Source organism: Panicum virgatum, chromosome 8N (assembly GCF_016808335.1).
Source record: "Panicum virgatum strain AP13 chromosome 8N, P.virgatum_v5, whole genome shotgun sequence".
Taxonomy (NCBI): Eukaryota; Viridiplantae; Streptophyta; class Magnoliopsida; order Poales; family Poaceae; genus Panicum; species Panicum virgatum.
The window spans coordinates 43,295,019-43,322,845 of NC_053152.1; the positions used below are offsets into that span (position 1 = coordinate 43,295,019).

General features: G+C 44.5%; 1 protein-coding gene and 1 long non-coding RNA gene across 2 annotated transcripts; both read left to right on the forward strand.

Moving 5' to 3' along the window:
* The first annotated feature begins 6,767 nt into the window (after positions 1-6,767).
* On the forward strand, positions 6,768-7,763 carry LOC120685994. Its single transcript, XR_005679914.1, has 2 exons — positions 6,768-7,241; positions 7,445-7,763. It is a non-coding gene; the product is annotated as an uncharacterized LOC120685994 (long non-coding RNA).
* Positions 7,764-9,324: 1,561 nt separating this feature from the next.
* LOC120685100 (putative serine/threonine-protein kinase-like protein CCR3) lies at positions 9,325-10,716 on the forward strand. Its single transcript, XM_039966938.1, has one exon. It carries the CDS (start codon positions 9,325-9,327, stop codon positions 10,714-10,716), a length of 1,392 nt encoding a protein of 463 aa, XP_039822872.1.
* The last annotated feature ends 17,111 nt before the right edge of the window (positions 10,717-27,827 follow it).

A 27,827-nucleotide genomic window follows, 5' to 3' on the forward strand; every position in this document is an offset into this window, starting at 1 on the left:
CGGCATGAAAGGGGTAAGGTAGAGCTACACCTATGTCAAAATGGGTTTAAAGAAAACTATAGAATTTGGACCGCACATGGTGAGAGGCGTGACCAGCAGCAACAAGATTTTGAGGGTTTTGGTGAAACAGATGACATGGATGGTATGTTGGCTGACTTAGCTGCAGCTATCCCATCAATATCGGATGAGGAACCAACAGCTGCTGCTCAAGCATTTTATAGGATGATTGCTAATGCATAAGAGTTAGTTCATGACCAAACAAAACACTCAACTTTGTCAGCCACAGCTCGTTTGATATCAATAAAGTCACAGTACAACCCCTCTATTGCGTGTTATGATGATATTGTGGCACTCATCCAAGAACTCTTACCTGCTGATAGTAAATTTCCAAAGGACTTCTACTCGTCAAAAAAAATGTTAGAGGGTCTTGGCATGCCATATGAAAAAATTCATGTTTGCTACAAGAATTGCATGCTTTATTATAAAGATAATAAGGATAAACAGAAATGTGACTATTGTGATACCCCTCGTTATGTGGATGGATCAAATAAGATCCCACGTAAAGTCTTGCGCTACTTGCCCATAACAGATAGGTTACAAAGATTGTATGCACATGAGCAGACTGCAAAAATGATGCGATGGCACGAAGAAGCCCCCTGTTCTATTTATGGTACAATGGATCACCCACGTGATGCTGAATCTTGGCAACAATTTAATGTTGATTTTCCGGAGTTTGCAAAAGAGGCAAGGAACGTACGATTAGGTTTTGCAACAGATGGTTTCACACCTTATAGCATCACAGCTGCTGCTTATTCATGTTGGCCTGTGTTTGTGATTCCATATAATCTTCCACCGGGTGTCGCCATGAGGCCTGAAAACATCTTTCTTTCTCTTGTTATCCCTGGTCCAGAACATCCTGGAAAAAATTTTGGTGTTCTAATGCAACCTTTAGTAGATGAATTGCAAGAGTTGATGAAGGGAGTTGAAACATGGGATGCCTCATTGAAGCAAAAGTTCACCATGAAAGCAACATATTTGTGGTCAATACATGATTTTCCTGCCCTTGGGATGTTTGCGGGATGGAGCACCCATGGGATATTGGCCTGCCACCGCTGTTTAGGTGACACCAATGCATTCCGACTCACTAAGGGTGGTAAGGCATCCTGGTTTGACTGTCATAGGCGCTTTCTTCCTATGGAACATGAGTATAGAACCCAAAGAAATGCATTTAGAAAGGATACGGTAGTGCTGGATGGACCCCCAAGGAAGTTAACAGGAGAAGAAGTAGAGGCCCAAATGAACCTCCAAGTCGGTGATAGGCTGACCTTTAATAAAGAGCACAACTGGACACATATTAATGGTTTGTGGCAGTTGTCTTACTTTAAAAAGTTGTTACTCCCGCACAACATTGATGTAATGCACAATGAGAAAAATATGGGTGAAGCTGTATGGAACACATGCTTTGATATAGTTGATAAGACCAAAGATAATGTAAAGGCAAGACAAGATCTAGCTTTGATTTGCAATCGTCCGAAGATGCATCTTGAGTTAAAACCAAATGGCAAGTGGCATAGACCTAGAGCACCATTCTGCATTGACAAGGATGGTAAGCCCATCATTCTTGACTGGTTCAAAAATCTCAAGTTCCCTGATGGATATGCTGCAAATATTAAAAGAGGGGTTAATCTACAGCAAAAGAAGATATTTGGGATGAAAAGTCATGACTATCATATCTTCATGGAGCGTCTACTTCCTGTAGCTTTCCGTGGCTTTCTTCCTGAAAATGTTTGGCTTGCTCTAGCTGAGCTCAGCTATTTCTATAGACAGTTGTGTGCTAGACAAATTAGTAAGAACACTGTATTAGCTTTGGAACAAAACATTGCTGTTCTTATTTGCAAGCTAGAGAAGATATTTCCACCAGGATTTTTCAATCCTATGCAACATCTTATGATTCATCTTCCTGAAGAAGTTCGACTAGGAGGTCTTGTACAATATAGATGGATGTATCCAATTGAGAGGTACAATTCTAATATCTGTAGCCTTAAGTTACTGGTTTGTTAGTGGTAGTATTTACTTAATCTGATATATTTTCTTAGGGCTATACAAAAGCATAGGAAAAAAGTACGTAATAAGGCAAGAGTTGAGGGCTGCATTGTTGAAGCTCAACTTGTTGAGGAGGCCACAAATTCTGCTTCCCTTTTCTTTAAATCGAAGGTTCATTCAGCTAGAAATAAGGCACCTAGATATGATGACGGAGCCTCTACATTTCTGCCTTGTTGTGATATTGAAATATTTCAACAACCTGGAAGGTGCTTCTGCCCAAGGAGAATGCGTGATCTTTCAACGCATGAATACAAGGCTGCATTCTTATACATACTAATTAATATACCAGAGATGGAAGATTTCTTGAAGTATGTGCTGAATTTACTGTAATAATTTTTGAAAGTTTGTAAAATCAAATCTCATGTTAAATTTTGATTCTGTGTGTATAGAAAGTTTGACGAAGAACAATGGATGGGAACAAGGCATCCAACTGAACAGCAAACTTCTGAGTTAAGAATGAATGGTTGGAAAGCTGGACGTGGTAGCAACATCATTATGGACCTAACTTGTTTGACTGGTTCAAATCTTATGTAAATACCTTAGCACACTTGAAGTTACAAATTAATTTTAGTTAGTCAAACAAAATGCTAATATTTTTTAAGTTTACTTTACAGTGCAAAGTTAATGCAAGCATTCACAAAGCCTTGCGTCAAATATCTTATGGGTTCAGTTCAAGAGTGAGCACCTATGGATGTTATGATATTAATGGGTACAGGTTTCGATCTGAGACATATGAGCACACTAGAGCAGGGTTGGCTACAACCAATTGTGGGGTTTGTGTTTCTAGCTTTGATGAGAACGACAACCTTCTCGAGTATTATGGTGTTATTAAAGACATCATTAAAATCTCTTGGCAGGGCAGCATGCAACTTCAGCTTGTTATATTTGAGTGTGACTGGTTTGATCCTACTCCTGCTGGTGTTAGGCGCACAGAAAATCTTGGTTTGGTAGAGGTCAAACACAGCTCAAGACTTTCGAACTTTGATCCTTTTGTGCTAGCAAGTCAGGTTAAACAAGTGTATTATCTACCATACGCTTGCAATAGTAGACAAGATCTATCTGAGTGGTGGGTTGTGTACCATGTTGCACCTAGAGATCGATTGCTTGCAATTGATAGTAGCACTGAATCTGATGAAATAGGAGGGCTGACTGAAGATGTAACATTCTTTCAAGAGGAAGGTTTGGAAGGCACTTTTGTTATTGATCTAGGAATTGACTTAGATAATTCAGCTGCTGTTTTGTCAGATGAGATTGTTGATGAAAGAGAATTGGAGGTGCTGCAGAGACAAATAGATGATTCTAAACAGATAATGGAAGATGACAATGGGAATGACACTGATGAAGAGCTAGCAGATGCAAACTATGATGAAGAAGACTACTGAGAATAAAATCCACTTGTGTTGTCTTTATTGTACTTTTTTCATTTGTTGCTGCAGTGTGTAACTTTATAATGTATTGCAATGGACTTATTCAGCTTTTGTTTAATCTACACATTTTCCTGCTTATATACTTGCTATTTTCATATTCAGACATATATTTATTTTCCTTTTCTAGTTACATCTATAATTACTAACAGCATGGTATGTTCCTATACAGGACATGAGGAGTTTTCGGCACCGACCTGTTCGCAGCGATCCTACTGATCGTACTGATCTGAGTGATGAGAATGGCAATGGCAGCTCCAACAACAATGAGGAAGAAATCAAAAAAAAGAAGAGGGGACCTACTAAGCTGAGAAGTCCACCAAATGGCCAACAAATTCCTATTAGACCCCTTGGTGAAGAGTGAGTACATCTTCCAACCTACCAAACTGTGCTATAATTCTTCTTTGCAACTTAATGGATAAATAGTGTTGCTGTCCTGTATTGCTTATTTCCAAGTGAATGGTGCAATAGTACACTGTCCTATAATGTTTGCTTTCCATTGAATAGATAAATATGTTGCTGTCCTATAATGGTCCACTTTACTTTTACTTATAGGCAATTTGAGTTTGTGAATGATTCATCTGACATGGAAATGGGGATTGGTGGTCAAATAACAGCACTACTGAAACTTGAATACCCTTCCCTTATTAAAGAGAATCCTAAGAAAACATTTTATGCAAAGAATTGGACTCATTATAGTATTACCAAAGATGAAGATGGGATGACTGCTGCTGATCGTTTCAGAGAAGAGTTTTGGGTGAGTACAATGTTCTAAAACTACTATTATTTTGTTCAGTTTCATGAGATTTATTAGCATAGATGGATATGAGATGATTATTCTATATTTCAATGCAGAGCATCTATTCAGTGGATGATGAACATAGATCACATGCTGAGGAAGTTCTTGAGAGGTTTGCTGCCAAACAATGCAGAAACATGATGTACGAGCTTCGTGTGAGTGCTGTGAAGGCCTATTATGATGATGTTCTACAACAGCCGATAAAGGATATAGTGGCACGCAAGAAATTGCTCCGTGAAGCACAATATTTGAAGGTTAAGCCAGAATGGATTTCGGAGGAGGCATGGCGCAAGATTTGTAGTTATTGGTGCTCACAGGAATTCTTAAAGAAGCGTCGCCTTGCTCAAGACTCACGCATGCAGCCTGATTTCGCTCAAAACAGGGGCGGGTCTCGACCATATGGGCAGACCAAGCGATATTTGGTAAGTCAGTGATTGCTTCTCGTACTGCTGTAATGTCCCTTGTTTGTATTATTGCTGATTACATCTCTTGTATCGTAGGCAAAGAAGTATGGCCTTGAAGCTGCCTCTGATATCAATACTTACTGCTGCATGAAGTCAGGTGTGAACAATTGTGATGATAATGGCAAAAGTGGTCCAATCCCAACAGAGAAAGCCCAAAGGCGTGTTGTAAGTTGCTGCACTTCAAACTTCAAATCTTTGACATAATTTGAAGGATAATTTGAGTGTTTTTTCTTTTATTAGGATGATTATTTTGCTACTCTTGAAGCTTTGCATCCAGATGACTATGAACAACGTAAAAGTGAAGGGAAGCTTGATGCTGATGTCCTGTATAGTAGTGGGAATGGCTTAGCTCATGGCCGTGTGCCAATAGCAAATGGTGCTATAAGAAAATGTGATATGAAAGAAAGTGGTAGGACATCCAATTCCACAAGGCAACCAAGCTCGGCATCTTACCAATATCTTGTGAGGCGGAATGCACACTTGGAGAAGGGCTATCAGATTGGACTTGTTTTGATCAAACAAATGCCGGTAATTGAGTCAGTTCAACATATTTTGTAGTCACCTTATAATTCTTAGAAGCATTTCCTAATCATTGTATGTTGTAGGATTTTTATGCCAAGCTAAACATGCCAATACCAGAAGAAATCGCCACCATTTTGCGAGAAGCAAATACATGTGCACAATCAAGTGAGCAGGTGTGCTACCTTACCATGCTCTTTTATGGCTTGTTCTGTTCATGTTTTGCAGAGGGTCCCTGCATATCTCACAACATCTCACTTGGAATAAATTATATTATAAATGTTGGATTAGCAGTTTATATCAATCACTAGTGTTAGTTCTCTTATGCTAGTGTGTTCATATGTGCAAAACCAGTCACATACCTTCCATGTCTGTCCCAACAAATAGTAAAAATAATAATATATTTTTGTAGTTAGCTATCAAATAGACCTGTTGAATTTTCCAGACCTATTGCATATATAGTACTTTTCAATTCTGCTCCATTACAAAACTAACATGATGTTATGTTGACCTATTCGCATTCTGTGCTGGATTTGTATCTGCCTTTTGATTCCTACTACCACTTTGTAGGTTAGTCAGTCATCACATGCTGAAAATGGTGGTTCTGCCAATGGAAATGGCATTGCAGACAATGGTTCTCCATGCAGGAGCCATGACAATGACGCTTTTGGTAGTGGCAACCGTGACAATGAAGATGACCCTAGTCTGGAATGAAATGGGGATGGGTACAACGTACATCTTTTGTGAAGGCTAACCTTTTGTGTAATAGTTAGCAACATGAAGTTAGCAAGAGAGTGAAATGGCCTCTCCATTGGCTAGCAGTACATCTGCTGAACTTCCTGCTTTTGTGTAGTTGACATCATGTGTACTCGACTCGTGACTGTGATTGTAACTTGCTCCTTGGTACAAGTGTTGGAGCTGGACATGCTGGATATGCATGCATGTTGCTGTGTAAAGTCCTTGATAAACAGGGTGGACACTTGGATGACTTAATTTAGATGTGATCTGCTAGTGCCAATTGAAATGTGGCGACTTATATGTGATTCATATGTGATGTGACATGTTGGCTGTATAAATGTTGGGGGTGTGAACATCTGAATTAAATTGGTAGTGTATTTTATAAACAAATGTTATATTGTTTTTCCTGTCGGTGTGTCCATTTTACCTGATGGTTTAGCTGGCAGAGGAGAACTGGAAATTCCTGTCGGTTTATTTTTCCTGACGGCGGCAGTGGCAAAATCAAGGGTTGACTGGTCAAACCTCACCCCGACAGGAATTACCGACAGGGATTGTTTCCTGTCGGCCATCCGACAGGGAATATTACTCTTTCCTGACGAGCGGTTCCTGTCGGATGGTTCCCGACGGTTGGCCGTCGGGAAAACCATTCCTGACGGCTTTTTTGTTATTCCTGACGGTTTTTGGCCGACAGGAATTTCCTGTTTCTGGTAGTGATAAAATATCGTCAAGGTCAACTGAAGAATTATTTCATGCATCTGGCATGTTATTATTCTTGTTAAAATACCATGAACTTGCTACTGTAAGGAGCCCACTCACCTGTACATCAACTACAATATATATATAACAATTTTACATCATTCCGCCATATTCAAAATAAATTAGGTCAATTTATTTTCTACTTACCTTGTCACAAGCATTGCGTTGATGATTTCTGAGCTGAATAATTTTCTGACCACCTGAACCTTGTAACTAGAATTTTCTTGTAGTAGCTTCTTGGTTGTAGATGATTGGACACTATGGGATGGAAGTAGGAGTACCGTAAACATGATATATTCCATTGTTCCTCAGCAGGGACCATTGTTCCTAAGCAGGGAGGCAGAATTCGGAAAGATTGAACCCATACTTATTCCATTGTTCAAAATGCAGTATGGTTCAATTGGATGGTTCAATACATTGATGATGCAAAGCTTCCAGGTAACTTCATTGCCTGATTAAATATCTGTTGAGCTTTCTACAATTTGAGGGATGATGGCTTGATTATGATATGATCCTGGTAATTGATGCATGATGGCTTGATTCTAATGTGACACCTGATTAGATTCTAATAATTTGTGAAAGCTCTATAATGGTTATACAGTCTGATGATTTGTAGTTTGATACTTTCCCACGTCTTTCAGGTTTTAGTATAGTCCCCAAGGAGGACTAGCGGAGCTGTACAGTGTTTCTGGTCATGTTGAATGATTAAGAAGTTATGAAATTCCATTCGTAATTTTTTGGGCAGCATTAATCGATTGTTGCCATTTTTTTCAGCAAGCAAATAACAGAGGATCAAATTTTGTGGGGCCAGATATATTAATAAATAAATTTAAATAGGATTTCTTTTAGGGTTTTCCTTGAGTAGATAAAATTAAGGACTTGTGGTAAACATGGATCATGTGACTAACATATATGGCGTGTTCAAAAAAGCAGATATGCACTTAGGTGCTTCGTGTTTGAGCTCATTTTGTTTGTTATATCACCACCATATCGCTCATGTTCTGTGTATTGCTTTGAATTTTTTTCTTCCCGTAGCAACGCACGGGCACGGACCTAGTAAAAAAAAGAACCTTGATACGTTCTAAACCACACCAGTCCATGAGGGCCGGCAACACTGCATGCAAGTGGCGATGGTGATGGCGACAATGAATCGTGGCCGCTGAAGCAACAACGACGATGGTGATGGCAATGGCGACATCGATGGTGATGGCGAAGGCAGTTAGTAGGCCAGCAGAGGGACACTCCACAGAGAAGATGGAGATTCAAGCACCAATAGCAATTCCAAAATGATGTACATGGAAAGTGTACCATAAAATGTTTTAAAATAATGTACATAAAAAGTGTACCATATGACCTTTAAAAAATTATCATGAAAAGTGCATCATAGGAAAAATATACATGGAAAATGCATCACTGGCAATTACTATCAATTCTCTTCCGTTCTTTAAATTCTTTCCAAAATATTAGGCAATTCTCTCACCTCATTTAATTTATTTCTAAAATAATATGCAAGTCTCTCACAGTCTTTAATTTATTTCTAAAATGATAGGAAACTCTCTCATCTTATTTAATTTCTTTTTAAAATGATAAGTAATTAGCATCAATTAGCTCTAAGATTAAGGAGCGGAGAGAGGGAGGCTTGGGGTAGGTGGAGCGGTTGTGGTGGGACCGATGGGGTGAGTTCATAGGTTTTTTTTTGTTTTTGGGCAGATTCATTTTCTAAATTGTAGTTTTGAGGATTTTCTCCAAACTTTGATATCTTTTTAGCCCTAACAAGTGGGTTCTATGTGAGGAGAGAGATGGACCTAATTCTTAATGAGAAATGTTTTCAATTTTTTATCCTCTCTAGTATAGATTTCTATAAGTACTATTCGTTTAATCTTTTGGATATGCAAGAACACAATAGGCTCGTTGTCCACATCTCGCGATCAATGTCAACGAATCACTCACTCTCACAGTCCCTCTCCGTGGGTTGTTCAGAAGACAGGCAAAAAGTGCCAACTGAGGGAATCTCCGGCGTCCCCAAAAGAATACTTTGCAACTTGTGAATTGTGATGAAGAAATAAAAACTCAGGTCAAGGGCACAGAGTACAGCCATTGGCAGTGAGGATCAGGTCCTTGATGGGCTCGGGCTGACTCCCGAGGGAGTTGATGGCAACCAATGTGATCGACGTGTTTGCTAAGATTTTGAATAGCTAGCTATAGCGACGGCTATGGCTGGTAGGAAAAGTACCCGCTATACCATTTAGTCCGCAAAAGTTAGTTATAGCTTACTAAATACTGGCTATATCCCGCTAAACACCTTAGCCAACGATTTAAAACCTCGGTACATGCTGCCTTAACCGAGTCAGACAAATGGTGGCATCATCAAAACCGCTGGAATGCTGACAAGCTGGTTAGGTGCCGAGTTGGATTAGACATCGCAGGTTTCAGTTTAAGAATTGGAAAGAGGTTGCGGCACACGCAAAAGGAGGAGCTACCTCTAGCTTAGGGTTCCATTGACTACCAGGCCACCGTTGCGATGTGGGACGGGATGGTGGCCAACGCGGCGGCGGTCGCGCAGGTCGCCGGCGTCGACCCCCTCGGTCTCATCTCCAAGATCCGGCAGGCGGCACTGACGGCCCGGCAGAACCGCAGGGACTGCGAGCACCTAGCCCGCCGCGCCGGCATGCTCGCCGAGCTGCTGCCGTGCCTGCGGGACCCGGAGGCCGCGGGGACGCTGGCCGGGCTGGGCGACACGCTCGCGGAGGCGCACGACCTCGTCGTGTCCTGCCAGGGGCGGGGCCGCGCGCACGAGTTCTTCACCGCCTCCAGCAAGGCCGAGCGGTTCAGGGACGTCGAGAGGAAGATCGATTCCTACCTCCTGCTCGTCCCCGTCATCAGCCACATCGGCATTGCCCGCCGCCTTGATGGTGGGGTCGCGCCGCCGCCGCCGAGCTCCCACTCCCTGAGGACCCAGCCGGATGTAGGGGATAAGGAGTTCACGCTGGCGGAGATCACGGCGGCCACGAGCAACTTCGCCGTCGTGCTCAGCGACGACGGCGACTCCGGAACGGTGTACTGGGGCAGGCTTCGCGACGGGCAGGAGGTGGCCGTCAAGCGGCTCAAGCCCGGGTGTCGCGGCGCCGAGGACGCCTTCGGCACGGAGCTCGCCATCCTCGCGCCGCTCCGCCACGACCACATCGTCCGCCTCCTGGGCCGGTGCGCCGAGGGCGCGGAGCGCGTCGTGGTCACCGCCTACGCGAGCAACGGCTCCCTCCGCGACCACCTGCACGGCCGCCGGGCGTCCTCGTCGTCCCCAGTGACGGCGTCCTGGGAGGCGCGCGTCCGGGCGCTGCTGGGCGCGGGGCGCGCCGTCGAGCACCTGCACCGCCGCGCCGTGCCGCTCGTCATCCACCGCGGCGTCACCTCCTCCAGCGTCCTCCTGGACGCCGCCTGGGCGCCGCGCCTGACCGGCTTCGTCGCGGCCGTGTGGCGGGCCGCCGGCGTGGAGTCCCAGCCCGTGGAGCCCGTCGCCGGCGCCGCCGCGGGCGGGTACGCGGACCCGGAGTACCTCCGCACGGGCCGGGTGAAACCGGCGAGCGACGTGTACAGCCTCGGCGTGGTGATGCTGGAGGCGCTGACGGGGAACCCCGCCGTCGTGACGGTCTGGGAGGATGGGAGCAAGAGCATGGCCACCATGACCCTGGCGTCGTTCGCGCTGCCGAGCATCCAGGCCGGGAGGCTGGTGGACGTGCTCGACAGGCGCCCGGTGGCGGCGCCGACCGCGCGGCAGCTCCAGCCGCTGGAGCTGGTGGCGAGCGCGGCGGCGCGCTGCCTGTGTCTGCGCGGGGATAACCGGCCGGCCATCTCGGAGGTCGTCGCCAACCTCGAGCAGGCCCTCGAGCTCATTTGCAGACATGGACATTTTTAGCTCTGCAGTAAAATTGTCATATAGGAGTACTACTTAGTAGCTAGATGTGGAAGATTAGCGAACTTGCTGAGGCCTGAGGTCCGTGGTTAGATTCATTAGACTTGTACAGTTTTACCGATATTATTCAGTGGTTAGATTCAAATCTGCAATTGAAATGTGCACGATTGCTTTTCCTTCTCCTTGCGTCTTGCAGGATCTGTACATGTAGGTTGAAGACTAATCAGTGCAGCTTCAGTTCTCAGCTTAGATAAGACCAGCTTGGATAAAAATGTTGGATATGATCCGAATTATAACATGTGTCTTGTGGGGATGTCTGGAGGGCTCACGGTTCGGGTTATGTGATTAGCAGATTTATTTCCGTGTTTTACTGTAGTCAGTTCAGTCCGCTCTATATATACATCTTGTAAGCCGCACGGGAAGGGTTGACGACTCATTGTATTCCCTGCATTGTAACTCTCCTTATTATAGTGAAGATCGCCAGTTGGCGCCTGTGGTTTTTCCCCGCAAGGGTTTTCCACGTAAAAATCGTGTCTCGTGTTCAATCTTGTTTTCGCATTATTTGCTATCAAAAAAAATTATAGCTAACTTCAACATCATTCCATTATTCCTATTTCGAAGCTTATCATTTATAGGGGAAAATAAGCTCTTGTTTCATTTGCTCTCTATTGCATGAGTGGAAGAGGAAAAAGAAGATTTTGCAAAAAGAAAGACATTGAAAAGAAAATTGACTTTTGAAATCCTTTTTATGTGTAACGAAAAAGAGTTGCGATTTCTCTCTAATTCCCATAGAATGTATAGTAACAAGAATATAAAATTGCAAATAGCAAAATAAATTCCTTGCATGATATAAGTCTAAGGAACAGGTTATTTTCTTATTTTGGAGCATGAAACTGTTTGAAATGGTGGATTAATTCGGCACTAAAATAAAATGTATGTGTTTTTCAACTCATTCCGCCTTTCTGTGTATATGTAGTCTCCACTAAGGCATAGTCTCCACTACTGTGAGTTGGGCACGTTCCCCACCTAAGCTGGGCTCTTATTTGGGCTCAACCATCATTTGTGTAAACGTCGTGCATGAAAAGCCCAAGGGATTTAGCAGTCACCTGTGACTTAAAATATTGTTTGGTTTGTTCTAGTGTTTGTAGAACACGCGTCTCGAGATGAGAATCTTGTATGCATAGGAATTGATATAATTTTTCGCGACAAATCTAATGATAGTAATTAATTGATGATTGTATACAGTGATGTTACAGTAACTATCCTCTAATCACACAGTCAAATACCTCATTAGATTCGTTAGAGTTCCTAATGTATGAGTTCTGAAGTTTAGTTTGTAAACTGATTTTGTTTGACATCTTTAATAGATAGTCAAACCTTGTTCTAAGAATCCTAGAACGGAAACCAAACAGAGCCTGCTTGAGCAAGTTACAGAATCCACGCCGCGGGAGAACCAGGGCATGCAGTGGATATCGCAGTTGACTTGTTGCGTGTGTTCTTCGGCTAGATAGTACGAGACCCAACCCTGCCAGCCAAGCCGGACAAGACAACTAACAACCCTGTGGCCCAACGAAAATCTTCTGCGGCTGTGTTTAATCGAAATCACATCGAAACATTAAATATAGCAAATAACCCATGCATGGAGTACTAAATGTAGGTAAATAAAAAAACTAATTGTATAGTTTTGATGTACGTTGCGAGACGAATCTTTTGAACCTAGTTAGGTCATGGTAGGACAATATTTACCACAAATAAACGAAAAATGCTATAGTACGCTACAGTGTCCGATGTGCCATTTTCTCCCAAAATTTCGTGGATCTAAACACACCCTGCATGCAATGCAGCTCACAACTTCTTCGCGGCCCCGGTTGGGTCCAATTGCATTAATTTGCAGTTAATATTATAGCCAACACAGTAGGGAGCTAAACGGATCAAATACGGATAAATATTGCTAATATCATATTTGTTTTTATATTTTTATTCAAATACGGATCGGATACAGATAATATTAGTTTTTGCCGAATAAAATTGTAATGGATAACGATATTATACAAATGTAATTTTTAGTATACGGGTACGAATTGGTTACGAAAATTGAATATTTGCAATCGGATACGAACGGATAAAAATCCTTCCAAACCGAATCAAAATCGAATATGGTCGGAAAATATCCGTAACCATTTATATCCCTACAACGCAGCCATCACACCAGAGCATGCAGTTGACCGGACCGGACAGCCAGCTACGACTTGCGCAAGCTTCTCTCACAGATGTTCTGCAAACTACCAAAAAAAAATGTTCTGCAAACTGAACCGTTGGTTGATCAGCATGCTTCCTGGCGAGTGTGGGCGCTGGTGGGGGCAGCCGCTCGAACTCGCAAAGGGGGGAAGGGGCAGTGGTGGGCTTACTATCGTTCTTGGGCGTGAATGAGAGATGGAGACAACGGAGACCTGTTATACTGGAAACTTTTTCATTTTTTGAGTCATATACAAGGAATATAGTACATATATAATTGTTTTGCTAAAAATAATAGGATTCAGTTGAATACCCTTGAATTTAAATGGGCCCACCCCCTACACTTGCCGTATAGTACCCGCTATTTGCGTGTCTATTACGGCTGAAATAGATTTGAGCTGATATGATTGGAATGTGTGGGAAGTGAGAACTGATGGGCTTGAACCTGGCCTGCTTTTTGTGTGCATGTCCACACAGCACACAAACTCAGAGTCTCAGACTATGGAGAAACCAATACATATACACACGCGTTCTTGTTTCAGACCCGAAAATATTAAAGTACATGGAAGCTGCAGCGCTGCGGCTGCATTTGTGTCTATGTGAGAAGCAGCCGGATTTCATGCAAGGAGCAGTCAAGTTAGGCCGTGTTTAGATGCCAAAAGATAAAACGCAAATTTTTTGTAAATCATTTGTATGGTGTACTAAATGTAGTCGAAAAATAAATCGCATTACACAAGTGGACTGTAAATCGCGAGACGAACCTAATGAGCCTTATTAGGATGTGATTAGACACTAAATTGCTACAGTAATGCTGCAGTAAACATACTCTAATGATAGATTAATTAGGCTCATTAGATTCGTCTCATAATTTATAGACAAGATCTGTAATTAGTTTTGTGATTAGACTACATTTAGTACTTCAAATGTTAAAGATTTTCTTGCAAAAACGCAAAATGCAAAGCGAACTAAACACACCCTTAGCCGAGTGAGTCGGTCAAAGTCAGTGGAGTTGCGTGTGGCGTGGTGAGACTCGCCATCATGGCTGTTGATGATTAGTTTGTTGCATGGTCATTAGCATGTAGTTAGAACGTGGGCATGTAGCATGAGTTCCGGACTGGCTAGTGGACTGGCCGGATGTATCTATTTGCATGTACTTGAACGACGAGAGCTGGCGTGGGCTGCGTCACAAAATTCTCTGTGTTTTGTTCATGTTCGTGAGTGAGCGATCCCAACATCTGTTGTATTTTCACATTGCCTCATCTGTAGTATCATCATAGTCAGGAGAATGAGCTCCGGTTTGGTGCTTCAAATACTGTTATTAATCAATAATTCTATGCCTATCTTGTTCCGAATTTGTAGTTTTATCAGTGTCTACTGTTACCCGTGTTGGGTTATCCCTTCACATGAGGATGATTTGGAGCCCAGCAAAAACATAAAGACAGCCACAAGCCCAACTACTTGTGCACCATTGATAATTCTTGGATCAATGGTTGAGATTGCTCCTTAGTGGGAGTTAGTAGCAAGCAAGGAATCACTACCCACATCTTTACCAGGTGCTGGCCGATACTTTTGGTGAGTGGGAGAGCAGAACACACACAACACAACTAGAGAGAAGAGAGGAAGAAGGAGAAGCAAATATGTCCAGATTTGGTGGCTGTAAACCAATCTGCTTCAAGCCAGTGATTGGAGGCTCAAACGTGCTTGGATTTGCGCTAAACTTGGTGAGCTCGTTCTACACTTAGAGTACTTCGATCTGGTCAGTGGGTTTGAGGATCGGTTGAGCAGAGCATCAGATTTGATAGGGGTTTTGTCAGTTCGGGCGACTGCAGTTTCAGCACAGAGCAGTTTCGGTAGATGAATTGTTTGAGTAGTTAAAAAGTGTGCGTTTGAGCTGAAATTTGGTCAGTAGTCAGAGGACTCGTAGATCTACTTGCCTACCAAAATTTGTGCATAGGGAAGCTGTGGTTTGTGAGATATGAACTGATTACCGAAGGGGACAGAATATGTGACTTCTCTATTGACAGTGGTCATACCTCTTGCTAGATAGTTGTAGTTGTTGATATTGTTGATGCCAAGTGTATGATGGTGAATGTGTTGCTGCTGGTGTAATCCTCTAGAGGTCCTAGATAAGACTCCTTGTAACCATTTGTTTATTATGGTGGAAGCTTGGAGTGGACCGATTGGTCCCGTGGGTTTTTACTCCTCACATTGAGGAGGTTTTCCCACGTAAATTGTTGTCTCTTGTGCATGTGATTCTTATTCTTCTGCTGCATATCTGTTGGTAGATATTCTCCTCAATAGTCATCACAAGTTGAGGGATAAAGTAGTGCATTTGGCATTGCCGTTATCCCAACAACCCGTGCATCTTTTAGTCTGCACTCTGGAGCAAATGGCGGTCAAAGATAGAAACACAGGGGCATCATCGATTTCCTTAACGGAAGAAATCTTGAGTCCTCTCTGTCTCGTCTGCCATACCTGCTCATGGAAGTTCCGAAAATCGGCCGCCGGCCAACCGGTCGTAAGGGTCAGGGAGGGCCGGAGGGGACGCAGCCGTGCGCCTGTGCCCGTGCCTACTATACAGACCAACGACAAGGAGTCGCCTTACTGCTCGCTTGCGCCAAGAGTAAGAGAGCACTAGGGCAGGGTATTGGTCTTCGTGAATAATCGTGTGTTGGCGCCGGCTGCCGGAATGGCTGCGCCGACGGCGATCGACAACGCTCAAGGATTCGCGGTAACCGCGAACACGACGTCGCATGGGACACTCGACCTCACACGCACGCGAGAACGAACTGGATCACACCAAAAGTGGTGTCGCCAAACGTTGCGACCTTTTCTGGTTGTTTTCTCCCTTTTATTCATCGGTGCCCACTATCCAAGATCCGAGAACCCTGCCACGCCCGCTCACGCTGCGTCGTGCCCGCCTGGAGCGCGAGAACGTTTCATGCGTGGCGTGGCGAGAAGTCCGCTGAGCCGCACCGTGAACGCAGCACGGTTCTGGCCTTGTACACCGAGTCAAAACATGCAGCTAAGGAAATGAAACACGATCCTAACATTCATCTACATGATTACAATGCACGAGATTAAACTCAACATTTCACCCCCTAATCTCGCTGCACTTCGACGACTCCCAGCTGCTGGCGAAGCTCCACAAACCTGACACGCCCAAGCGCCTTGGTCAGGATGTCTGCTAGCTGTTCAGCAGTGCCCACATGATCAATGTCGACCTCCCCTCTATCAGCACAGTCTCGAACGAAATGATACTTAGTGTCGATATGTTTGCTTCTGTCATGATGAACTGGATTCTTGCTTAAAGCAATTGCCGATTTGTTGTCAACCATCAGCCTCACCTTTGGTGCTTGGACTCCCAGCAATTCACCAAGAAGCCGACTGAGCCATATCCCTTGATAGGCTGCATTTGCACTGGCAATGTATTCAGCCTCACAAGATGAGAGTGCCACTACTCTTTGCTTCTGTGACACCCAAGTCACCAGATTTGATCCCAATAGAAACACTGAACCACTTGTGCTTTTTCTGTCATCAACATCACCAGCCAAGTCACTATCACTGAATCCAACCAACTCAGGATCACCAACACTCGGCCCCTTGTAAACAAAGCCATAGTTCACTGTCCCTGCCAGATATCTGAGAATTTGCTTGACTGCTGCCCAGTGTGTTGCTCTCGGACCTTCCATGAATATGCTCACTATCCCAACAACAAAGGCAATATCTGGCCTTGTATTCACTAGGTATCTCAGGCTTCCTATGATGCTTCTGAACTTTGTTTTATCAACTGGGGATGACTCATCTTTCTTGCTCAATTTCAGTCTGTTCTCCAATGGAACACTGCAGGGGTTACAACCCTTCATTCCTGCCTGCTCCAAAATCTTCAGAGTGTAAGAGCTCTGACATAATATAGTCATTCCATCTTTCTGCTCAACCTGAATACCCAAATAGTAACTCAACAGTCCTAGGTCACTCATGCCGAAACTGCCCATCATCTCCTTCTTGAATGCATCAATGATTGCTCTACTTGACCCAGTGATTATAAGATTGTCAACATAAACACCCACCAAAAGCAAGCTTGTTTTATCAGATCTTCTGTACACAGCATGCTCCTGTGGGTTTCTTACAAAGCCAAGTTTCAGCAACTCCTTGTCCAACCTTGCATTCCATGCCCTAGGAGCCTGACGTAGCCCATAGAGAGCTTTCTTCAGTTTGAGCACCTTTCCACTGCCATTCTCGACAACAAATCCAGGAGGCTGTTGAACATAAACCTCCTCACTCAATTCACCATTCAGAAAAGCCGATTTAACATCCATGTGGTGCACTTGCCACCCTTTCTGTGCAGCTAGAGCCAATAACAACCTCACTGTTTCCATTCTTGCCACTGGGGCAAACACCACATCAAAGTCCACCCCCTCATGCTGAGCATACCCTTTTGCAACCAACCGAGCTTTGTGCTTGATGATGTTGCCATCTGGATCTTTCTTCACTTTGAAAACCCACTTAAGCCCAATTGCCCTGTGTCCAGCAGGTAATGCAGACAGCTCCCAAGTCTTATTGCTCTGAATTGAATTCATTTCAGCATCCATGGCTTCTCTCCAACACTTCTCACTCAGTGCTTCATCCACACTCCTGGGCTCCTCTGCAGCTAGAAAACACAACCCACTATACTCAAAGTTCTGAACTTCATCAGTGGTGTCATAGATGTTTGACAGTGTTCTGAATTTCATTGGCACCCCTTCTGAATTCACTGCATCTCCAGTTGGTGGTGTTGCATATTCTACTGCTGTGCTGGAGGACTCCCTAGAGGTGTTGCTAGATTTGATCCAGCATCTGAGCCAGTGTTGATTGACCACTGACCTGGGGCAGGTGAACCCTGATCTTGATCTGCAGGTTGTGCTGCTTCATTTCCAATTATTGTTCTTGGTCCGGCAACAGTGTAGAACTCCACATCAAACACTAATGCCACAGGATCATGCCGAGCTTTTTCTTTCCAGTCCCAAGCACTGGCCTCCTCAAATATGACATCTCTAGATATGTGAAGTTTCTTGGCTAATGGATCATACACCCGATAGCCCTTTGTTCCTTTCTCATAGCCGATAAACACCATTGGTGTTGATTTGTCTGACAACTTGGAGATGCCTGGCCCTACTTGCTTCACGTGAACAACACAACCAAAGGTTCTGAGATGGTGCACCCTCGGTTTCTTGTTGTACCATGCCTCATAGGGTGTCCTCCCTTGAAGACTCTTTGTTGGGGCTCGGTTCAGCAGATCAACTGTTGTGGTGACTGCCTCACCCCAAAATTCTCCAGGAACACCTTTGCTCTTCAGCAAACACCTTGCCATCTCCACTACTATTTGATTACGTCATTCCACCACCCCATTCTGCTATGGTGTGTACGGTGTGGTGGTAAAGTGCTTGATCCCATGCTCATCACAGTACTCTCTGAATTCCAGGGAGTTCAACTCACCTCCACGATCACTGCGAAAAGCACGAAGCTTGCCACCCCGCTTAGTTTTTGCCAGTGCTTTCACTCGCTTGAAACATCTGAATGCCTCATCTTTTGTTGCCAGCAGTTCAATCCACATATAACAACTGCAGTCATCCACAATGAGCAGGAAATAGTTCTTACCACCTGGAGTCTTTGGTCGGATCGGACCACAGAGATCTGCATGCACCAAATCCAGGGGTTCATGAGCACGGTAGTTCGCCACTTGAGGAAACGGCTGTCGCTGCTGCTTGCCCAGTGCACAGCTGTCGCAGAACTCCTCAACACGGTCCAATAGTGGCAAGCCTTCCACCATTCCCTTCTGACCGAGCTCTCGCAGCGCCCGGAAGTTGAGATGGCCATAACGGCCACGCCACAACCAAGCCTTGTCATCTCCTTTGGCCACCAGACAGACAGGAGCTGCAAGCTGAACCTTCTGTAGATATACAGACGGTTCCCAACACGAGGTGCATGAGCCTGCAGTGAACGTTCAACGTCGAACACGCTGCAGAAGCCATCCTCCAACACAACTTTGCACCTTCCTTCCTCTAGTTGGCCTAGACTAACAATATTACTCTTTAATTTAGGAATGTAGTAGACTTCAGTCAGTACCTTGTGGCCGTCATTCTTTGATTGGAGCACCACTGAGCCGATGCCCTCGATCGCGATGTGCGATCTGTCGCCGAACTGCACTGTGCCGTCGACAGACACGTCCAGTGACACGAGTGCGTCACGCCGCCCGGTCATGTGGTTACTGGCCCCAGTATCTTGGACCCAGACGTCGTCTTCTTCTTCACGATCAGCCGGGATGACCTCCTTCTCATTGAGGTGTACGACCTGGTGTCTCATGCTCAGAGCTGGTGGCGTGACGTCGCACGGCTGAGCGCGCACGGCGCTCACCGTCGACAGAAGCAGTGATGGCTGGTCAGTACCTGCGCATGATGCGCTCCCTCCGCGGCAGCTTCTTGCAGTCTTCCTTCCAGTGGCCATAGATGCCACAGTTTCTGTAGCGCCCTTTCCGCCTCGGAGTGCCCTTAGACGTGAGCTTGACGATGGGCTCCTTCTTGTCGCCGCGAGCACCTCCCTTCTGCTTGCCCGATCCTCCGTTCTTCTTCTCGCCAACGCTAGACGATGACCCCTCGGGGCTCAGGCGATGGCGATACTTGGACAGCCATTCTTCTTCAGACAGCAGAAGCCGACCGGCTCGCTCCGTGACGGAGTAGACGTCGAACCGATCCTTGGCAGCCTTCAGACGCCCCACTAGATCCTCGATCGTCATGGTGTTCACATCCAGCAGTGTCTCGATCGAGACCCCGATCTGGCTGAAGCGCTTTGGGAGTGATCTCAGCAGCTTCCTCACGACCTTGTTCTCGGGCATGGTTTCCCCGAGAACCCGAAGCTCCGCTGCGAGCGTGTTGATACACATCGCGAAATCATCCACCAGCTCGCCATCCTTACAGGCAAAGTTCTCGAACTCCTGCAGCAGGCGCTGTGCGTGGGCCTCCTTGACCCGATCTGTGCCTTGCCTCATGCTCTTCACGGCCCCCACGCCTCCTTCACCGTCTTCTTGGACCCCATCGTCGCCCACATCTCCCTGTACACAGAACACAGGAGCGCCCCATGGGCTGGCGATCTTGGGAGCGCTTGACGCCGGCACCAAATGGCTCGATGGCTTCCCAAATCTCCATTGCTTCAAAATTGCACTGCATCAACATTACCCACTTGGAGTAATTTGATTGTGTCAGCATTGGCCACATGAGAGAGCTCTCACGCACACCGCTCGCCATGGTGCTTGACGAGCCGACCCGATGGGGCTCTGCAGTGAGTCTTCGCCGGTCATCTCTTCCGAGGTCGCCGCCGCCGGTCTTCCGCATGAGATCACGCGCTTCTTCCGCGAGGGCTCGCGAGGTGGGCTAACCGAGCCGCTATAGAACATAAACGAGGCTCTGATGCCAGTTGTTGGCGCCGGCTACCGGAATGGCTGCGCCGACGGTGATCGACAACGCTCAAGGATCCGCGGTGACCACGAACACGACGTCGCACGGGGACACTCGACCTCACACGCACGCGAGAACGAACTGGATCACACCGAAAGTGGCGTCGCCAAACGTTGCGACCTTTTCTGGTTGTTTTCTCCCTTTTATTCATCGGTGCCCACGATACAAGATCCGAGAACCCTGCCACGCCTGCTCACGCTGCGTCGTGCCCGCCTGGTGCGCAAGAACGTTTCATGCGTGGCGTGGCGAGAAGTCCGCTGAGCCGCACTGTGAATGCAGCACGGTTCTGGCCTTGTACACCGAGTCAAAACATGCAGCTAAGGAAATGAAACATGATCCTAACATGCATCTACATGATTACAATGCACGAGATTAAACTCAACATCGTGATTCCCACTTGAAGGACGGTGGTAGAAATAGTAACATATATAAAACCTAGTGAATATCATGATAGATTTTGAAATATGTTTTTACACGTACTTGGATTCTTAGGTTTTAAAAATGCCTAATACAACCGTTCTTAGGGTGTCACGGTTTAGTGATTTTTTTTTGAACGAACAATAGGGTGTCACGGTTTAGTGATTTTTTTTGAACGAACAACACTCGACGAGTGTGTTTCATTGATATAGTAGGAAAAATACAAGGTTAAGTCTCTGGAAGGCCAAAACCAGAAAAAAATAAAAAGAAGGAAACACATGCCGGCGCGTTGGAATGGGGCATCAGCACGCGGCGAAAAACAACTCAACTCAGACTGCTCAAGGAACCAGAGGCAGAAACGAAACTTAGCCGCAGTGGCTAACAACCTTTTCCATCCCATGAAGCCGCCAGCAAGGCATAGCCCCGTGTCGATGGAGAAACGAGAGAAACAGACCGCACCGCACCGAGAAGGCCACCGCTATGCAGGACCTGACGCCGTAGTGCCGTTGCAACATTACACACCATCTGGCAGGGTGAAAACACAGAATCCGGACCGCACGCTGGCTGCCTCGCAGTCACCACCGCGAACACACAACGCACGGGGGCCTCGCTGTAGGGTCGAGATGGCGGACTAGAGGGGGGTGAATAGTCCTTTCTAAAACTAATTGCACCGGCTAACCGAAACTTATGCGGAATTGAAACTATTCGCTTAGCCAAGACTGCACCCCTCTAACTATGACTCTAAGGCACCTCCAAAAAGATCCTAAACAAAGCAAATGGAGTGCCAAGCTAGTAAGAGCTCTTCTAACAATTTTAATGCCAAGTCACACAAGGCTAAGCACTACTACATCACAAACCGGGAGAGCTCCTACACAATTCTAATGAGCAAAAGCACAAAACCAAACCTAAACTCACTAGATGCTCAAGGACAAGGATACACAATCCAAATCCAAGAGCTCAACTTGCTTAGCTACACAATCTAAGCACGAGCAACTAATTAAGCTACACAAGCTACCTAGTTACACTAGGATCTCTACTTCTAGCTACACAAGCAAGAAGATGATTAGCAAGCTACACAAGATAACTAATCACTAGAGAGCAACTACACAAGCACAAGATATAGATGAATGTAAATACAAGGCTTATGATTTGGAGAATGCAAACCACCGAGAAGAATAGACAAAATTGACACGGTGATTTTTATCCTGAGGTTCACTTGGTTGTCACCAAGCTAATCCCCGTTGAGACAAGCTCCAAGGTTGCCGCCGATCCTCTTACTAGTGGTGACTCTCAAGTCACACTCTCCCACGTGGAGTGCTCACACCGAGCTCTAGCACATGATCCGGCCGGACCACTTGTTGCTCTTAACGTCTCGCTCAACTAGAGTTGCTCTTCGCGGCTCCCGCGGGGTGAGCACAATACCCCCTCACAATCTCTTCTCCGGAGCACCGCACAATCTTCTTGCGGGATTCAACGGAGCCTCTTGCCACTAAGCCATCTAGGAGGTGGCAACCTCCAAGAGTAACAAGCACACGGCTTGCAACACGATCACCTAGTGCCATTCGATGCAATCTCTCAAAGCAATCGCACTAGAATCGCTCTCTCACTCGATCGGATGATTACTATCAAGTTAGAGTGAGTAGAGGGATCTCAAGCACTCTCACACATCGACACCAAGTCCCCAAGGTGCTCAGCAACCTCAAATGGCCGGCCACACCCTCTATTTATAGAGGGAGGCACCAAACTAGCCGTTACACTCAAATCCCGTGAAAATAGAGTTTTCGCGAACTGTCCGCCCCACAGAGACCGGACCGTCCGCCATTCAAAACCAACGGCAAGAACTGCAATGATTGTGTCAGAGTCGACCGTTAGAGCCCCGGGCGGACTGTCCGCATCCCTGGGGCGGACCATTCGCGGTTCAAAATTTTCGAACCAACCGATTTGCAAACGTCTCTGACTAAATCTGGAAGTGACCGGCAGACTGTCCGCTCCCCAGGGACGGACCGTCCGCCGTTCAAAAAGTGAGCACACACAGAAACCGCAGTGTTTCTGTCCCAGAATTTTCAGTAGGAGGCGGACCGTCCGCCCCCAAGGGCCGGACTTTCCGCAGTACAATTTGGACAACCAAGACACAACAACCAAGTTTCTGCGCCCGTTTCAGCTTTTAAAGGCGGACGGTCCGCCCCCACGGACCGGACGGTCCGCAGTTCATTTTGGACCACCAACAGAGCCAAAAACGGTTCTGTTTGAGCACATCCGAGATAACGGCAGACTGTCCGCCCCCCAGGAGCGGACCGTCCGCAGGTCTATTTTCAGCAGAAATGTACCTCGGTAAAACGGCCATAACTCTTAACTCCAATGTCCAAATTTGGTGATCTTGGACTCTATGGAAAGCTTATTCAGAGGGCTACACAACCCAACTGAATATTTCATCCAAAACACAATGGATCAAAACAGTATTTCACTACAAGAGCCAACCTAATCTCCGAAGAACACCGAAAAAGCCTTTCTTGCATCCCCAAGTTGATAAACATCAACTCCAACTCTTTCTCCTTTGCAAATGTGCCAACACCACCATGTGAACAACACCATGTGCATGTGTGTTAGCATTTCATAATTATTTTCAAAGAACTTTCACTTGATCTCACCACGTCACTCGATCCTAGCAACATCGCAATGTTAGATCGCTCAAGTGGCACTAGATGACCGATATGCAAACAAGTTTGCCCCTCTTGATAGTACGTCCATCTATCCTAAATCCGGTCATGCACTTCTCTACACAACCTTTGACCGGTGAAATGAAATGCCATACAAGTCATACCTTTGCCTTGCGCATTCCATTTCATCTTCCCAAATGTTGATGCCACACAAGCACCAAACACCATCAAGCCTTTTGATCATCATCATGAGTCAACACTTGACTTTATCTTTCTTAAATGATATGATCCTCTCCATATCATCACATGACCTCTATGGTCCATCGATCTTGACCTTGCTCGCTCTTCACCGTTGCCTCGGTCCATTGGCGCCAAATCTTGCTCAAGCTTCACCACCTCGCGGTCCCTCGCTTCAAAGCCTTGACTTGCCCTTCTCCATTGCAACCGGTCCATCAAGCAAAGGCTTGTCTTGATCTTCTCCACTTTGGTCACATAACTCCATGTCATGTCTCATATGCAATGAGCTCCTCGATCACACTATATGAGCATAGCATCAACCCTTAGCCATTTCTCCTCCATGGCACATGTTGCTCATACTAGTGTCTTTGTGTGGACTAATCTACTGTGTATCTCAACATAAACACTTATTAGTCCACCTAAGTTGTCACTCAATTACCAAAACCAGTGGCGGATGTACACCCCGGGCCACCCGTGCCATGACACGGGGTTCGGCCCAAAAAATTGCTGAAGACGCCTAAAAAATTGTTGAAGAAGAATAAATATACTACTTCGCGATGACACTTGTTGTATGTTTTCTATCTTTCCATTATGTTCTCGTGTATTTTTTGAACTTCTATTATATTCTCGTGTATCTTTTGAACTATGAGTTTGTCGACGTCTGGTTTTTGTCACAACTATATTTAAAACTCGGCCCGGGGTTCAACTCAATCCTGGTTCCGCCACTGACCAAAACCAAACAAGGGCCTTTCAATCTCCCCCTTTTTGGTAATTGATGACAACTCTACAAAGATATGGAAATTAAGTATATTCCAAGCTAGCACTTCACACACGTGTAAATAGCTAACTTGGTTTTGGATTTTATGTTTCTTATCCATCATTAAGACCACTTGTAAAAGATTGGATAAGAACCGTAAAAATCCAACTTGGTAGTGATAACTCCCCCTACATATGTGCTCAAGAGATTTGGTTTTAAACTAACACACATGCATAAATATGAAATTTGTGGGATTGTTATCACTACTAAGTGATGCTAAGGTATATAGGATAAACCTTTGAAGCGTGATACCAATTTGAGTTGCATCTTTGAAGTTCATTCCTTAGCATCACCGAGTAACTAGACATTCATCAAACACTCAAGATACCTCATGAGATCAACAATATTAGCAAGACTCTTGATTCACTTGTAAAAAAAATGTCTTGCTACAATCTATGCATGCTAGTTATCAAATCATCAATCAAGTTCTATGACTAGCATACATCACACACAAGCAATGCATATATAAATTTTAAAACTTATGCAAATGCAAGCAAGCACATGAATATGCACATATCAAATGCAAACAACTAAGTTCATGAGTTTGCCCCCCCTACTTGTGTGCTCCTCTTGTCCAAGAATATTGATCCTCCTCAATATTGCTCCTCTTGATCCATGTCCATGATCGCACTCTCATCTCATCTCCCCCTTTGTCATCCAAGGATAATTCATATCTTTGTTCATTCCTCTCCCCCTTTGTCATCAATGACCATAAAAGGGCCGAAACCACATGAAATTGGCCATGTGAAGATCAATGGCTACCACTTGAAGTTGTACCTCTTGTACTTATAGGGTTACCACTTGAATACCCCTTGTAGGCAATCATATGAAGCGCTTGTGGTTTGATACAAAGAGTTGGACTTGGGTAGATGGTTGAGTCTTGAATCTTCATTTTTGATGGACACTTTCAATTTGATTGGAATTGACACCACTTGTAACAACAATATGTGGAAGCATGAAGACCACCTTGAAATGCCACATGTAGGACACTAGTAGGATCCTTGACCTTGATACCTTGTAGTGGGGCTCCTCCTCCTATGTCAAAGTGTTTGTCAATCTACTTGAATCTTGAGCTCTTCTTGATGAGGGTAGCTTTCTTGATTTGAATTGATCACTTAAAGTTGAGGATCACTTGTGGAACCACCATTGTTGCACTAGATCTACTTGTATGACCATGTATATCACTTGTAGAGATACAATGATATACCTTTTGTTGAATCTAGTATCACTTGTAAAATCATGATGGATACCACTTGTATGACCATGTATATCACTTGTAGAGATACAATGATATACCTTTTGTTGAATCTAGTATCACTTGTAAAATCATGATGGATCACTTTGTTGAATTTGACATTGATAATCAATTATTGAACTAGATTGTTTCCATGAGCTTCTTTCTCTTTGACTTGATCTAGACTACTTGCCCAAATAATTCAACTCGGTTTGAACCAATGACAAGCTTTTTCACACCTCATTCTAAGGGTTATCTTGACAATGTTGAGTTAAACACTTGAATGCTCATTTTCTAGATCAACTACTTGGGTTTACTAGCTCATGAACATGTCATATGTTACCACTAAATCATATCAAGCATAGAAGCAATAGTGGCATCATAAAACATTTAAAATTATTTTATTTTTCATGAATGATCACTATATATGACTATATGCACTAATCATGTCCTTAGCATATTATGAATGCATATGTCAAGCAATTTCACCTTACTATGTTGGAGTAGAGAATAGTCATTAGATTCTAATTTAGCTCTCCAACTAGCATCATGAAGTCCAATTATAATAGCTTGGTGAAGACAATGAATACCAATATGAAAACCATTCTTCACCCATATGAAATGAATACCACTTATCATCACTATCTTGTTGTGGTTGGCTTGCTTCATCTCTTTGATTTTTGCTTGCATGAGAGAATACCATTTGAATATCACTTGAATTTTCATGAATCTCTCTACTTTGGGTGTTGCTTGCTTTTCTTGATCAACTTATTTGATATCTTCAACTAAGCAGATTCAACTTATCTCAGGCGAACCGTCCGCGGATACTTGGCGGACCGTCCGCGCTTCCTTAGTGGACACATCATCGGTGTAACCGAAGCTTACCGGTGTATCTGGCGGACCGTCTGCGGTCCATGGGCGGACTGTCCGCGCTGCAATTTTTTGCTGATCAGAGCCTCTGGTGAAAAACTTCATGAATGGCGGACCGTCCGCCTCTTATACGCGGACCGTCCGCACTACCAAATTTCAGATATTCCAGAATTTTTCCAACTTTCACAATTTCAACTTTGAATTGGGATTATTGCTCAAATAACATTCCAAAAATCTCAAAACTAGCATGAACACCATACAAAGACTCATATGAGTGAGTAAGAACGAGAAATCAAAAATAAATAAGTAAAATCTAGGAAACTTATAAATAGCCCATAAAAGCTTTGAAAAATCAGAAATTTGAAGCAAAGAGTGCACATAAGAACCAAATGTCATATGTACTAGTTTTCAAGCCACATTAGAGAAGTAAATGACATTTAGCTCATTTTTCAATTTGCAAAATGATTTTTCATTCAAAAGCAAGGTTTATCACAAATAACTTTGCAAGCCATCAAATATTTCCAATGAATTTCTCACAACTAGAAAAAGATATTTGTATGTTGTAGCACTTGGATTTCATTGTTTTGACTTGGCATTGGGTTGTATATATGCAAAAAGCTTCAATTTCTTAATTCAATCATAAGATCAAAAATATGAATTTTATTTGAATCAAGCCTCCAATGCCTTTGGTACCTACACACATTCATCCACGTTTTGATGGTACCCAAACTAGGTTGGGTCCTCTCAAGTTAGGACCAACATACTTTGGCAATGCCTTAGTATGAATAGTGGGATGTTTTGCAATAGTAACAAATGAGGTACCATTACCATCCTTTCTAAGCATAATATTTGCATCAATTGAAATAGGCTTATAATTGTTACCTAAGGGACATGAATAAGCCATGTGTCCCCTTTCCCGGCATAAGTAGCATCTTCTCTTTTGTTGAGCCTTTTCTTCCTTACTCATTTGATGCTTCTCATTGCCTTGCTTCTCATTGTTTGCTTGAGCCTTCTTCTCAAGCTTGTTTGGGCAACCCGAAGCTAGGTGACCCAATATTGCACAACTATAGCACTTGATGTGAGCATGTGGATTATTCTCTTGAATCTTGTTCTTACTCAACATCTTGGCATCTTGAATGTGAGTTGGATGCCTAGCT